At 46.7% G+C, this 14,602-nt stretch overlaps 1 protein-coding gene across 1 annotated transcript in view; it reads left to right on the top strand.

Moving 5' to 3' along the window:
- Positions 1-14,602, top strand: part of LOC126236239 (ATP-binding cassette sub-family C member 4-like) — a 293,140-nt gene that overhangs the window by 88,934 nt on the left and 189,604 nt on the right. The window contains exon 4 of the mRNA XM_049945381.1: positions 905-1,109. Within this exon, the coding sequence (XP_049801338.1) occupies positions 905-1,109 (205 nt within the window). The remainder of the gene's footprint in view (positions 1-904; positions 1,110-14,602) is intronic.

Below are 14,602 nucleotides of genomic sequence, written 5' to 3'. Positions count from 1 at the left end.
ACAGAAAACCTATATTAGGATGGCCTGAAGATGGTTTGAACCATCGTCCTTCCGAATGCGTGTCCAGTGTGCTAACCACTGCACCATCCCGCGCATCTCGCTCCGTACTTTTTTTATACATATATTTAAATTGGTGATGGCCTTCTACAGCGTATGTATCAGCTGTATGTCGCGAAATTACAAGGAAGAAAAAATTAAAGAGATTCAAGCTGATACAAAGACTTACCCTCAGTCGTTCTTCCCGCGAAGAATTCGCCATTGGAACAGGAAAATGATGAAGTTACTGTAGTAGAAAAATAGCACGCGCCACATGCCCTAAGGTGATTCGCGGAGTATAGCCCGAGTGAAGGTGAGTACATATTTGGCCAAAATACAGTGCCACTATGATTTTCTACAGTATTAATTTCTTTTACAAGACATTTGCAGCTTCCTTAGTAAAAAAGAAATTCTAAAAATCGATGTCTTACACAATTTCAGTACCAATTTCCACTTGGAGCTCAATCTTGCAAAACAGTTATTCAGATTTCTCAGCAATATATACAAGATTGAAACATTGTTTCAGGGTCTACCTTGTGACAACAAGTAGACACCAACAGCGGTCTGAAACTTTGTGGCTGACTAAAACTGTGCGGCTAACCGGTACTCGGACCTGCGACATCTCCCACGCAAGTGATTTACCGACTGGGCTATCCACTCACGACTTACGACCCGCTCTCGCAGCTTCATTTCCTCCAGCACCTCTTCCGCTGCCTTCCCAGAGGCTCTACATACTTTCCGCTAAAACGCAAGTGTTCCAGGTTCGAGTCCCGGTGCGGCAGACAGTTTTAATCCGCCAGGAAGTTTTAAATCTCCGCTGCAGAGTGAAAATTCTATGTGGTGAGTGAGAGCGGTGTCGGTGTGGCAGGATAATGCAGCCGGTGCTGCTGGGGTACCTGCTGGACTACTTCACGCCGCCGCGCACCGTGAGCAAGCACGTGGCGGCGCTGTACGCGGGCGGCGTCGTCGCCGCCACCGGCCTCAGCGCGCTGCTCTTCAACCATTACATGCTGGACGCGCTGCGCACCGGCATGCGCGTGCGCACCGCCTGCTGCTCGCTCATCTACAGGAAGGTGAGGCCGCCGCGCCGCGCCGCGCCGCGCTCTTCTCTGGTTCTGTGCTTTTCTTCCATCACCCAGCGGTTGGCCGCGCACGCGAGTTGCTAACGATCAACGATCACAGCGACAGGGGGCTGAATGCGACCTTGCCCTTATGTCATACACGGAGGTGAGGGGTGGGGGGTGGTGGTGGTGGTGGGGGGGGGGGTTACTGCAATTATATGGCATGCTGATCCTATTTATAGATGCTGCCACCGGAACACAAAAGGCTCCTGTTTAATAAAAGAGTCTGACTGAAAAGTGAAGTACCAGTTGCCTCAATCTACCTTCTTCGCCACCTCTAAAATTTTTGCAAAAATATTGGCATGCGGACACAAAAATGGTTCAAATGGCTCTGAGCACTATGGGACTCAACTTCTGAGGTCATCAGTCCACTAGAACTTAGAACTACTTAAACCTAACTAACCTAAGAACAACGCACACATCCATGCCCGAGCCAGGATTCGAACCTGCGACCGTAGTGGTCTCGCGGTTCCAGACTGCTGCGCCTAGAACCGCTAGGCCACTCCGGCCGGCAAGCGGACACATTTACGCACTTTTTAACATGCGCCTCACCTGTCACTCCCACAAGCTGCCCTAACTGTAACTCGCTCACACCCACTAGTCCATCGCTGTAAGTCTCACATGTCCATCCACTCCCAACTGCCCATTCTCTCTAGCTCACTCCGCCCTACTGGTTTTCATTATTTCTGTGTAACTCTCCAGCTTATCACGGTCTCCTGTCTCACAGCCACAGTAACTATAGTTCTGTCCTGCTACTACTGCCTCTTCTCACTGTCACTGTCTCCCTCCTGCTCTCTCGTACTCCCACTATAGTGAAGAGCCAAGGGAACTGCTACACTTGCCTAATATCGTGTAGGCCTCCGGCGAGCACGCAGAAGTGCCGCAACACGAGTAATGTCTGAAGTAGTGCTGGAGGAAATCGACACCATGAATCCTGAAGCGCTGTCCATAAATCTGTAAGAGTACGCGTGGGTGGAGATCTCTTCTGAACAGTACGTTGCAAGGCACCCAGATATGCTCAATAATGTTCATGCCCTGGGTGTTTGGTGGCCAGCGGAAACGTTTAAACTCCAAAGAGTGTTCCTGATTAACTCTGTAGCAATTCAGGACGTGTGTGGCGTCGTATTGCCCTGCTGGAATTACCCAAGTCAGCCGGAAAGCACAACGGACGTGAATGCATGCAAATGATCAGACATGATGCTTACGTACGTGTCATCTGCCAGAATCGTATCTAGACGTATCAGGGGTCCCACATCATTCCAAATGCACACGCCCTACATCATTACAGAGCCTCCTCCAGCTTAAACAGTCACCTGCTGACATTCAGGATCCATCGATTCAGGAGGCTGTCTTCATACCCTTACACGTCCATCCGCTCGATACAATTTGAAACGAGAGTCGTCCGACCAGGCAACATGTTTCCAGTAACCAACAGTCCAATGTCGATATTGACGGTCCCAGGCGAGGCGTAAAGCTTTATGTCGTGCTGTCATCAGGGGTACACGAGTGGGGCTTCGGCTCCGAAAGTCCATATCAATGATGTTTCGTTGAATGGTTAGCACACTGACACTTTTTGATCGCCCAGCACTGAAATCTGCAAGCAATTTCCGGAAGTGTTGCACTTCTGTCACGTTGATCGATTCTCTTCAGTCGTCGTTGGTCCCGTTCTTGCAGGATCTTTCTCCGGCCTCAGCGATGTTGGAGATTTGATGTTTTATCGGGTTCCTGATATTCACGATACTCTTCTGAAATGGTCGTACGGGAATATCCCCACTTCATCGGTGCCTCGGAAATGCTGTGTCCCATCGCTCGTGCGACGACTGTAACACCACGTTCAAACTCACTTAAATCTTGATAAACTGTCATTGTAGCAGCAGTAACCGATTTAACAACTGCGCCAGACACTTGTTGTGTTACATAGGCGTTGCCGATCGCAACGCCGTATTCTGCCGGTTTACATATATCTGTATTTGAATACGCATGCCTATACCAATTTCTTTGGCGCTTCAATGTATATTTTTGCCTCACACCCGGTTTTATGTGCGTATTCTACTTGTAGAAAGGGGGTAACTTTGTATCTGTGTGTCTTGGAAACGGACAAAAGTATCAAGAAAAGCTTTCAAGATTGTTTGAAATCGGGAGCTTACGAATATACCCCAAAAATTTTCTGTGCATAGCCATCTTAGAATTCGCGGCTCGATATTTGTACCCGAAACCATGTATTCCGGGTTTTCTCAGAAACTGCCCATGAACTACGTGGTGCCTCCATAAATCCCTTAAGGCGTACCGTAAACCACACCTAATACATAAAGAACCAGCCTGTTCGCTCAGTTTGCCTAAGTCGGAGGAAGTGTAAAATATTCGAAATTTGACCCTGTAATATAGGTTACAGTAAGACGATCCTTCTGTCTGGTACGCAAATGGTCCCTAGCCCAAGGGTTACCCAAAACAACTTTCTGCCACCAGTAGAACCCGAGGTATGAGCCCCGGAGAAAAACCGGTTTACGTACAGCATTTTGGAACATATTAGGTAGAGGATACTGTCACATGCGTACCGATAACACATCAACAACAGAGATGACAGTGCATCAAATCATCTTAGTAACCGAACGAGTTGGCGGAAATGTCGCAGTATGTCTGCAGAAATGGTGCGAATGGGACTCGTATACTGAAGGAATGGAGGTAAGGGTCCCGTCTGGTTACCCAGATCTGAGTTGTTCCTTGTTTTTCTAAATTGCCTAAGACGGATATCAGGATGAATCCTTCGAAAAACACACTACCAATTTCTTTCCCCTTCCTTCAACAATCCCTCTTATTTGTCTCGATTTCGACTAAAAGTTAAACCTTAACTTTCCTTTGGAAAGGACGAGGCACATCCGCAGGATTAGTTCGCTGCTCCGTGTTGCGACTGAGACGCATACAGGAGGAACGGTGTTCATTTTCCCGGCCATTCTAATTGAAGTTCGCTGTGTGTTATGAACTGCTTCTTCTTGGAAAAATACGCTGTTCGTAACGATTCAAGGATTTATTGCTAATAAGACAATTACCAGCTCAACAAGCAGTTCGAACCATAAAGATTTGTTAAAGCCTCGTAGTACACTGGATTTAACACCAGCCGAATCGCATCACCAAGCCATTCTCAAGTTCACACCTCAACCGTAATCCATTATCCTGCGGTGAGAACTGTCACGTAGCACGTCCAGGCACACATGGCTCCCTGACCTGACGGTCTAGCCGACTTGTTCACAGTTGTTACGTTTTTATAGGTGCCCTTCATATTCGTCTAGGATCACGAGGTTTACCGCTATCCAAGTGCTAGCTGTCTAATTTGATACCTAAGGCAACTTGAGGTTATCGCTCTGCATCATCACGTCCATATGGGGCCGAATACTACACAGGGTGTTCTTGAATCACCTTAACCGAATGTATCCCTGCGAGTGAGCGACACGATATGTTGCTTAGGCATTGATTTCACAACTGACCTGCGGTGCTCGATAGCCGTTAACTGCAGACGTCTATTAAACGAGATTAGAGCAGGGCTAAGTGATCACCGTCTTAGGACTCTAGACGTCCTGTAACGGGCGCGATATACCAACGTCTATATGGCGTCGCGTATTCTCCTCGTTGTGCAGACGCTTCTGATCCCGCCAGCTCTGGCCCGCCGTAGGCTGGCATCTTTGGGACCCATTATTAGTATGGGCATGCTGTTTAAAATCCAGTAGGAGTCTCTCACTCTCCCAAGGGACAGGGGAGACTCGGGCCTTTTTCATGTTCAGGACAGATCGAAGGTCCTATTTGTAAGCTATCCCATGAAGACGTGGCGACGTTGTCCGCCATGCCTTACAAGCCTGCTGCTGGAAGCCTTAGTGCCAATATCTCTTTCTCTCTCTCTCTCTCTCTCTCTCTTAGGTGCTGTTATCGCCGGCCGCGGTGGCCGTGCGGTTCTAGGCGCTGCAGTCCGGAACCGCGGGACTGCTACGGTCGCAGGTTCAAATCCTGCCTCGGGCATGGATGTGTGTGATGTCCTTTAGGGGACAGATGACCTAAGATGTTGAGTCCCATAGAGCTCAGAGCCATTTTTTGCTGTTATCGCACATCCCAACGCCTTTCTTCTACGTCGGTCAATTCTTCCTTGAACTAATCTACATCCGCACCGCAATATGGCCCACACGCTTGACATCAGCGAACGCGATATATACCTATACGTAGTTGAATAGGACACTGGACGGGATTGAAAGTACCCCCCAAATTGAGTGCCGTGTCGTGTAGCTGGCGATGAGTGTCGTCATACTTGATACAGTCGTTCAGTCCGCTTGGTGCATAACGGTTAATGAGAAGCAAGTGCGTCAGTCTCGCCTGCATCAAATCCACCCCGCAAACTCTCCACTGTGTATCACCTATGGAGTGATCGATGACCATCGCCTTATCTGGGGATCAGCGAAGGATGTTTGGCAGTTGGTACGCCAGAGACTGGCTTTCGTCACACGCGTGACTTCCAACAAGATAAATGCACAGTCGCTCCTCATCCCGGATGGGATGTATTTGCCGAGATACGGTGACGGTAAGAAGTCCTCGATTTTTGGCAGTGCTTAAATGAACGACACTGTGCGGTCGTACGGAGCCTTAACTACAAGCAATATTTCTCAGGTTTTCTGTGGGGCGCGTTCTATAACCCACCTCGCAGCTGAATTATTCATGACATGAAAGGTTGAACCACGAACCCTTTTTGTTAGGACTCAACTACCAAAGGTGGCCACATTGCTACGAGAGGACAAGCGAGTGATGCCATGGAGATGACCTGTTTTGTTTTTCTTCCTGTTTGGCAGCCGACGAGGATGGGCTTAAATTTACCTTTCCCTCGGGTTTATGAGGCATGCAATAGCACGAACTTATGCAACTCACTGGTGATGGCACAAAAAATCTTTTCTCATTTTTCTTGGTGCATTTTGGCGCCCTTGGATCCTATGCCCTCCATCCTTCTCAGTTCTGAGGGAGAGCACGGGAAATTTGTGGCCAGGCGTCGGGTTGCTACCCCTGCCCACTTTGCCCACGATCTCCCCTCCCTTTTTCGTAAAAAACTGAGAAGTGCTAGAGCGTTTCGCTGGAAACTCAAATGTAGTATAGAATCCCGACTGGGTCCCGTTTTTTACATTCTGCTTTGCATTCACTTCTCATTGATGTGGAGATTCGCCAGAAACGGAACGTGGCTCCTATTCCACGTTACACTGTAGCTCCCCTTTTCCCAGTTGGATAACTGGTTAGGAACGTGCAAGTGGCCTAAGTGACATCCAGTTTATTCCGGTTGTTTCACGACAACTACATAGCGAAAAAGATACAATTCCAATCGCGAAAGTTATATGAAAGTAATAATATCCATCTACTTCCACATTGTGGAGACACCACGTAGTTCATGGGCAGTTTACTCACGTGCTCTGCCGTAGCGTCACAAGGGTTTGGGAGTTTATAACTTCACTAGTGTTTCTGGTTTTATGTGTAGGACATGGTAGTTGTGTCGTCTCGTCCTTCGTTATATGTGAGTCTGCCTGCGGTGTAGTCCGCTCCTGTTGTTTGTTATGGCGTCCGAGAGTGCTCCACGTAAAGATACTGTGAGTTTTTCATTTTATAAGCCGTTGCGTAAAGTGCAGACCGGATCTTTAGAAATCCACGACTGATTAGATGGTACTTTTCGTGTTAACTTGGACCAAGTGCATATCGCCTCTTTTGACACTGAGATTTATGTGTTCTTGATGAAATTCGTGGATCTCCTTCAAGTAGACTAATACGAATTAAAGCATCGTAATCAGGCTTCCTTCCGGCGTAGAGGTGGTTTGAACACTATGTTGCTCCTTGCAGATGTAGACATTGAATATATCAATGTTCGCATATTCAGTCCTCTTCCGCAGGTAGAGAATTTACCATAAGGAAGTTTGGCGCAGCCGGCCGCGGTGGTCTCGCGGTTCTAGGCGCGCAGTCAGGAACCGTGCGACTGCTACGGTCGCAGGTTCAAATCCTGCCTCGGGCATGGATGTGTGTGATGTCCTTAGGTTACTTAGGTTTAAGTAGTTCTACGTTCTAGGGGACTGATGACCACAGCAGTTGAGTCCCATAGTGTTCAGAGCCATTTTTGAAGTTTGGCGCAATGTAGTGACGCGAGAGGAATTTACCGTGAACGCTGGTGAAGTCAACAAAGGCTCGAATGTTATAGCGTTATAAGTTCTATAGAAATGCAAATCAGAAAGAGCATTCCCTCTCATTTGCAGGTTTGTGGATATTCTATTCATATTACGTACAGTGGTCATGTGGGGACGTGTTTTCTGTACACCGAAAGTGGCCATCTCCGAACGAAATGCCTGCGGTGATTATTAAATGAAACAACAAGTTTACTGTTACCAGTCATCGTTTTATTTATTTCCACGACGCGTTTCAAAGGTTTAAACCTCCATCATCGGGTGGATTTACATTATTTAATATGACATTTGTATGTGTGTTGTGTTACGATTTTTGGAGGACCTTGTGGCACTGCCTAGTGGAGACTGGGTGACTGGGTGACTGGTAACAGTAAACTTGTTGTTTCATTTAATGTCAATAACAGTCACGATAAAGTCTAACCTAAAATGCCTGTGGTGAGTTTTTGTTTTACAGTATTCCTCGGAACAGCACGGTAAATTAGGGGTTATTGACCTCGTCTGCCCTGGTAATGTACTTGGAGCTACATTTTCCCTCGTTTCTGGTGATCATCCAAAAGTTTCCACTATCTCTGCGAGTGCTTTTCCACCGTTGTAATCAAAGCCTGACCCCATTCCTGCTACCGCCTGGACGTTGGCGCACGCAATTCATAATAATCGGCTCCGCAATCAAGATGATGATGATTTAGTTGCTCCTTCTCCTGTCCCATCTTCCCCTGAGCCGTGTTTGTCTGTTACTTCTACAATTAGCGTAGTACCATACAGCTGGCGCTCTGGAGATCGGGGAGGGAGTCTCTGGTATTCCTGCTGCTCCTATGGAGCCGCCCCGGAGCTAGTGTGTATCGAAATCGTCTCCTTCGCAGCCACCACCACAAATACAATCAGTAATGCAGCAGTGGACTCGTGTTCCTCTGTCTGTTCTCCACGACGGGGATCGTGATTTGTTGCCTACTGCCACTTCCGTTGCAGAAACTGTAATCCCAGAGTTGTCTCCCGCTGTCTTTGAGATCCACACTGATTGCCTCCTTTAGAGAGTGGGCATGCCTTGCAGAGTGACTCTTGTGTGAGGCAGGCCTCTGACCCTGGAAAGTCACAGATTGTTATGGAAGTGGTACAAGATCCGCCTGCGCTGCCGACTGCAGTGGCTGTTATGCCTCGCAACCGGCGTAAATAACGTGTTCAGCAGTAGCGTGCAGCAGCTCGCAAAATAACGGAATTGTAAAGATTCAGTAGGGCCCGTACTAGCCACTCGCTCTCGGATTCGTCACTGGGCTGCACGCTGGACTGTGGCGAGCGACTGGTGGAGTAGTCATGCTGCTCTTTTGCTGTTTATGTGTTTTATCTTTTGAATGATGGCTAAGGCATATGCACTAGCCACATCAAATGCTAAGCGAGTAGAATCAGAGCTGCGCCTAGCTTCCCTGCGCCAGTTTGTGTCGAAATCGTGTTCCTGCAATAAGTTCTAAGTTGGGCAACAAAATTAAAAGTATTACTTTTTCGAAACCACATAATTGTCTCCACTGCGATGCGTAAGTTTGAAATTTGGGTCAAAGGTGCCTAGAACCTTTACAATCTTCCTCTGAAATGGTGCAAGATCATGGCACCCTGCGACTCCATCCTCGTGCTCGACGATACTTGAAACAGCAGTGTCGGCACGTGCGAAAATAGGCCACAGCTCGGAAGTTCATGTAAGCTGTAAGATGGATTAATGATGTCACATTGGAATCAAATTTCACGACAATTTTGACCAGCGTCACAGTGGACGTGTTACATGTTGAGGAGGTCGTCATAGCCCCTCATACTCACATTTCACCCCTTTTTTGACCTCTCTGCTCAGCACTGAAATCATGCGGTTTTCTTGGGTGGCCGACGAAAACACTTCAGACACACTGCTTCTCAGAATTGACAGAAGAAGGTCTCAGGGGGTGGCAGAAAGGGCATCAATGAAACCACGCCTTCTCACACATTTCGAGGTCGAAAATCACAGTTAGCAGTGCAAGGGTGTCGGGAGTCGTAAAGGTTGTAGAGAACGTCTCCAGGTTGCTCATCACGCTGCGAACTGTCATTTTAGACCGCGAAATGCGTGGAAATGAACGCCCAGGGAAGGGATGGTCTCATTGATGCCCTTCATGCTACCCCCTGAGACCTTTTCGTGTCGATTTTGAGCGACGATGTGTTTGAAATGTTTTCGACGGCCACCCATAAGAAAACAAAGTGTTTACAACGTTGGGTGGCGCGGTTGTTACCTCCGTAGCAGCGACGTCGAAATAAGAACTGAAATAAGTGCGTGAGAGACTGTGACAACCTTCTCATCGTATGACATGTTCACGATGGCGTTCGTGAGAATTGTAGTGAAGTTCAGTGGTTTCGGTTGCTGCCGTTGCTTCTGTCCATTGTGCTTTTGCCTTTATGGACATCGATAAGACTTTCGATCATGATTTCCTGCTTCGGAGTTTGGAGATGATCGGGCTTACTGTCGAGGCTCGTAGGATGTTATCGAACTTGTACGTGGGCGTTACAGCCTCGGTAATTGTCAATGAGCAGCTGACGCCCCCGGTCACCATCCGTTGCGGACTGCCGCAGGGGAGCCCGCTCTCGATGTCTTTGTTTGTCTTATCTCTAGAGCCATTGCTTCGGAAGGTTGCGCCCAGCTTCAGGGACTGACACTTTCTGAAAGGACCCTCACTGTTCGCGCGTACGCTGATGATGTGTTGCTTTTACTCCGTCAACGTGCTGAGATACCTCTGCTGAAGGCGATCAACGATGATTATTGCTTCGCCTCGTGAACACGAATTAACGAGGGCAGAAGTAAACTTATTAATTTACGGCGTTTCGATGGAACAGTAATTATATGGGTCACAGCTGCAGATCGACATACATCACTGAAGGTTGATACTGATCGTTGTCCACTCCATATGGCGACTGTAACTGGAAAACGGTTACTGACAGGATCCAGGGGGCAATATTGGAACCTGAACGACGCTATCGCGCCCTTCTTCAGAAGGAAGAAATTTTGGATAGGTACGTGTTGTGCAAAGCGTAGTACATCGCGCAACTTTTCCCGCTTCCCTTCATGGTATCCAAAGAACTAAAGCACTTGTCTCGACACCTTTTAAGGAAGTGTCATATCTTCAGATTATGACATGAGAGTGAGAGGAAGCCTCGTTCTCTCGGCGGACTGAGCCTTTCTGGTATTTAAAGAAAGGCATCCGTCTCATAGGTTCAGTGCACCATACTGACGATCACTCAGGAGTGATATACTTTTACGTCTTGCCTGTTCCCCTTAGCACGCCCAGCAAGTCTTGATCCCCTCTTGACGGTGTGTATTGTATTGTGTATAAAACCGGGGACCTAGAAACGGCGGAGAGGCTTCGTCTCTCCGTAGCCCTCAGTGGTTCACAACCCCACAACAAATAGTTCAAATGGCTCTGAGCACCATGGGACTTAACTGCTGAGGTCATCAGTCCCCTAGAACTTAGAACTACTTAAACCTAACTAACCTAAGGACATCACACACATCCATGCCCGAGGCAGGATTCGAACCTGCGACCGTAGCGGTCGCACGGTTCCAGACTGTAGCGCGTAGAATCGCTCAGTCACTCCGGCCGGCACCCCACAACAGGCCACAGCACTCCACCTACCCCAGCGCCGCCCCACACCGAACCCAGGGTTACTGTGCCGTTCGGCCCCCCAGTGGACCCTCCCGTCCCCCCCACCCCCACTGGAACGTCTCATACCAGACGAGTGTAGCCCCAAATGTTCGCGTGGTAGAGCAATTACGGTGTACGCGTAAGTGCCGGCAGTGTTTGCGCAGCAATCGCCGACATAGTGTAACTGAGGTCGAATAAAGGGAACCAGCCCGCATTCGTCTAGGCAGATGGAAAACCATCTTAAAAACCATCCACAGGCTGGAGGGCACACCGGACCTCGACACTAATCCGCGGGGCGGATTGGTGCCGGAGACCGACACGCCTTCCCGTTCGGGAGGGGGGGGGGGGGGCTTATGGGCGCTCAACATCGAGGTCATCAGCGTCCCGTTCGGGAAGCAGCTCGTTAGACCGAGCGGTTAGCCGCGCGGGCTCTCTTGACGGTGGTCGCCTGAGTTTTAAACTGCGACACGATCGAGAGTTCCACCTAGCTGTGAACTAGTTGGGGACTGGCATACTGCAATGGCTGGTGCTACGAACAAATTTTTTGTTGGTCCGCTGGGAAGGGATTCCTTTCACCAATCCCTTTGAACTATTTTCACCGCGATTCTCCTGGAGAAGTGTGTGGACCAACATCAGCCTTCCGGTTCTATTAATGGCAGCGGCCTCCTCCTGGTACAGAGTAGTCAACGATTCGATTTCCACCAACGCGCGTCTATACCGTATCGAGATTAGTGACGCAGATGAGTAGGTGTGCGTCCCTAGATCCTCTGCAGCTCCGGTTTACTTGTCACGGTCAACTAGCGAACTGGTCTTGGCTCGGGAAGCAACTGGCTTTTCTCACTCGTCTGTTGAATATGCATATTCCACTGATATACTTTTGCGGTCGGCCACTTCTTTTTTTCCGAGGGCAAGACTAAAATGTTGAAATTTGTGTGAATACCTAAGGGCCCAAGCTGCTTAGGTCATCGGTCCCTAGACTTACACACTACTTAAACTAAGTAGTACTGTGAACAACACACACACAGTAGAACAACCATAGACAATATTTTTCTTCATTCGTCATTATTAGAAGGGCATTCTGTTAGCAAAAAGGTGAATGGCCTTTCAGATCATGATGCACAAATTTTAAGTCTAAAAGATTTTTGTGTTGCAACACATGTTAAATATAGTTACCAACTTTTTAGGAAATCTGATTCAGTTGCTGTACAGACTTTTGTAAACCTTATCAAGGAACAAGAATGGCAAGATGTTTATAGTGCTGATACAGTAGACGATAAATATAATGCTTTCCTCAAGACTTTTCTCGTGCTCTTTGAAAGTTGCTTTCCGTTAGAACGTTCAAAACAGGGTACTAGCACAAACAGGCAGCCTGGGTGGCTGACTAAAGGGATAAGAATAACTTGTAGAACAAAGTGGCAATTATATCAAAACGTTAGAAACAGTCAAAATCTAAATGCAGCAGCCCATTACAAACAGTATTGTAAGGTGCTTAAAAAAGTTATTAGGAAGGCAAAAAGTATGTGGTATGCAGATAGAATAGCTAAGTCTCAGGATAAAATTAAAACCATATGGTCAGTCGTAAAGGAAGTGGCTGGTCTGCAGAGACAGGTTGAGAATATAGAATCAGTGCGTAGTGGGGATGTCCGTGTTACTGATAAGTCGCATATATGTACAGTACTTAATAATCACTTTCTGAATATAGCAGGTGAACTAAATAGAAACCTAGTCCCAACAGGGAATCATATAGCGCTCTTAGAAAAAAGTGTTCCGAGACTGTTACCTGAAATGCTCCTCCATGATACTGACAAGAGGGAGATTGAGTTAATAATTAAATCACTAAAGACCAAGAACTCTCATGGATATGACGGGGTATCTAGCAGAATACTGAAGTATTGTTCCACGTATGTTAGCTCAGTACTTAGCCATATCTGTAACTTTTCCTTTAGGAGTGGTCAGTTTCCTGACCGATTAAAGTACTCGGTAGTGAAGCCACTTTATAAAAAGGGAGACAGGGATAATGTTGACAATTATAGACCTATTTCTATGCCATCGGTGTTTGCTAAAGTTATCGAGAGGGTTGTATATACAAGGTTACTGCAGCATTTAAATTCACATAATTTGCTGTCAAATGTACAGTTTGGTTTTAGAAATGGCTTAACAACTGAAAATGCTATAGTCTCTTTTCTCTGTGAGGTTTTGGACGGATTAAATAAAAGGTTGCGAACGTTAGGTGTTTTCTTTGATTTAACGAAGGCTTTTGACTGTGTTGACCACAAAATATTACTGCAGAAGTTGGAACATTATGGAGTAAGGGGAGTAGCTTACAATTGGTTCGCCTCCTACTTTAAGAACAGAAAGCAGAAGGTAATCCTCCACAATATTGAGAGTGGTAATGATGTTCAGTCCCAATGGGGCTCTGTTAAATGGGGCGTTCCCCAAGGGTCGGTGCTGGGGCCACTGCTGTTTCTTATTTATATAAATGATATGCCTTCTAGTATTACAGGTGATTCAAAAATATTTCTGTTTGCTGATGACACCACCTTGGTAGTGAAGGATCTTGTGTGTAATATTGAAACATTATCAAATAATGTAGTTCATGATATAAGTTCGTGGCTTGTGGAAAATAATTTGATGCTAAATCACAGTAAGACTCAGTTTTTACAGTTTCTAACTCACAGTTCAACAAGAACTGACATTTTAATCAGACAGAATGGGCATTTCATAAGCGAGACGGAACAGTTCAAGTTCCTAGGCGTACGGATAGATAGTAAGCTGTTGTGGAAAGCCCATGTTCAGGATCTTGTTCAGAAACTAAATGCCGCTTTATTTACCATTAGAACAGTATCTGAAATAAGTGACATTTCAACACGAAAAGTAGTATACTTCGCATATTTCCATACGCTTATGTCATATGGTATTATTTTTTGGGGTAATTCTTCTGATTCAAAAAGGGTATTTTTGGCTCAAAAACGGGCTGTTCGAGCTTTGTATGGTGTAAGTTCGAAAACCTCTTGTCGACCCCTATTCAATAGTCTGGGAATTTTGACATTGCCCTCACAGTATGTATTTTCTTTAATGTCGTTTGTTGTTAGCAATATTAGCTTATTCCCAAGAGTTAGCAGCTTTCATTCAGTTAATACTAGGCAGAAATCAAATCTGCATGTGGAATGCACTTCCTTGACTCTTGTGCAGAAAGGAGTGCAGTATTCTGCTGCATCCATTTTCGATAAGCTACCACAAGAACTCAAAAATCTTAGCAGTAGCCCAAACACTTTTAAGTCTAAACTGAAGAGTTTCCTCATGGCTCACTCCTTCTATTCTGTCGAGGAGCTCCTGGAAGAGCTAAAAAATTAAGCAAATTCCAGTGTTACATTCTTGATTTTCTTTATTTAAACTAACGACTTGTCGCCTGAATATGTTTCTTATATTTCATATTATCTGTTTGTACAATCGTGTTATAATTTCATGTATTGACTCGTTCCATGACCATGGAGACTTCTCCTAAATGTGGTCCCACGGAACAATAAATAAATAAATAAATAAACCCATGCCCGAGGGAGGACTGGAACCTCCGGCGGAAGGGGCCCGCAAAGACTAATACGGTCATGGG

This window comes from Schistocerca nitens, chromosome 2 (genome assembly GCF_023898315.1).
Source record: "Schistocerca nitens isolate TAMUIC-IGC-003100 chromosome 2, iqSchNite1.1, whole genome shotgun sequence".
Taxonomy (NCBI): domain Eukaryota; kingdom Metazoa; phylum Arthropoda; class Insecta; order Orthoptera; family Acrididae; genus Schistocerca; species Schistocerca nitens.
Note: the sequence above shows the minus strand (reverse complement) of the source record. Positions and strands in the feature narration are given on the sequence as shown.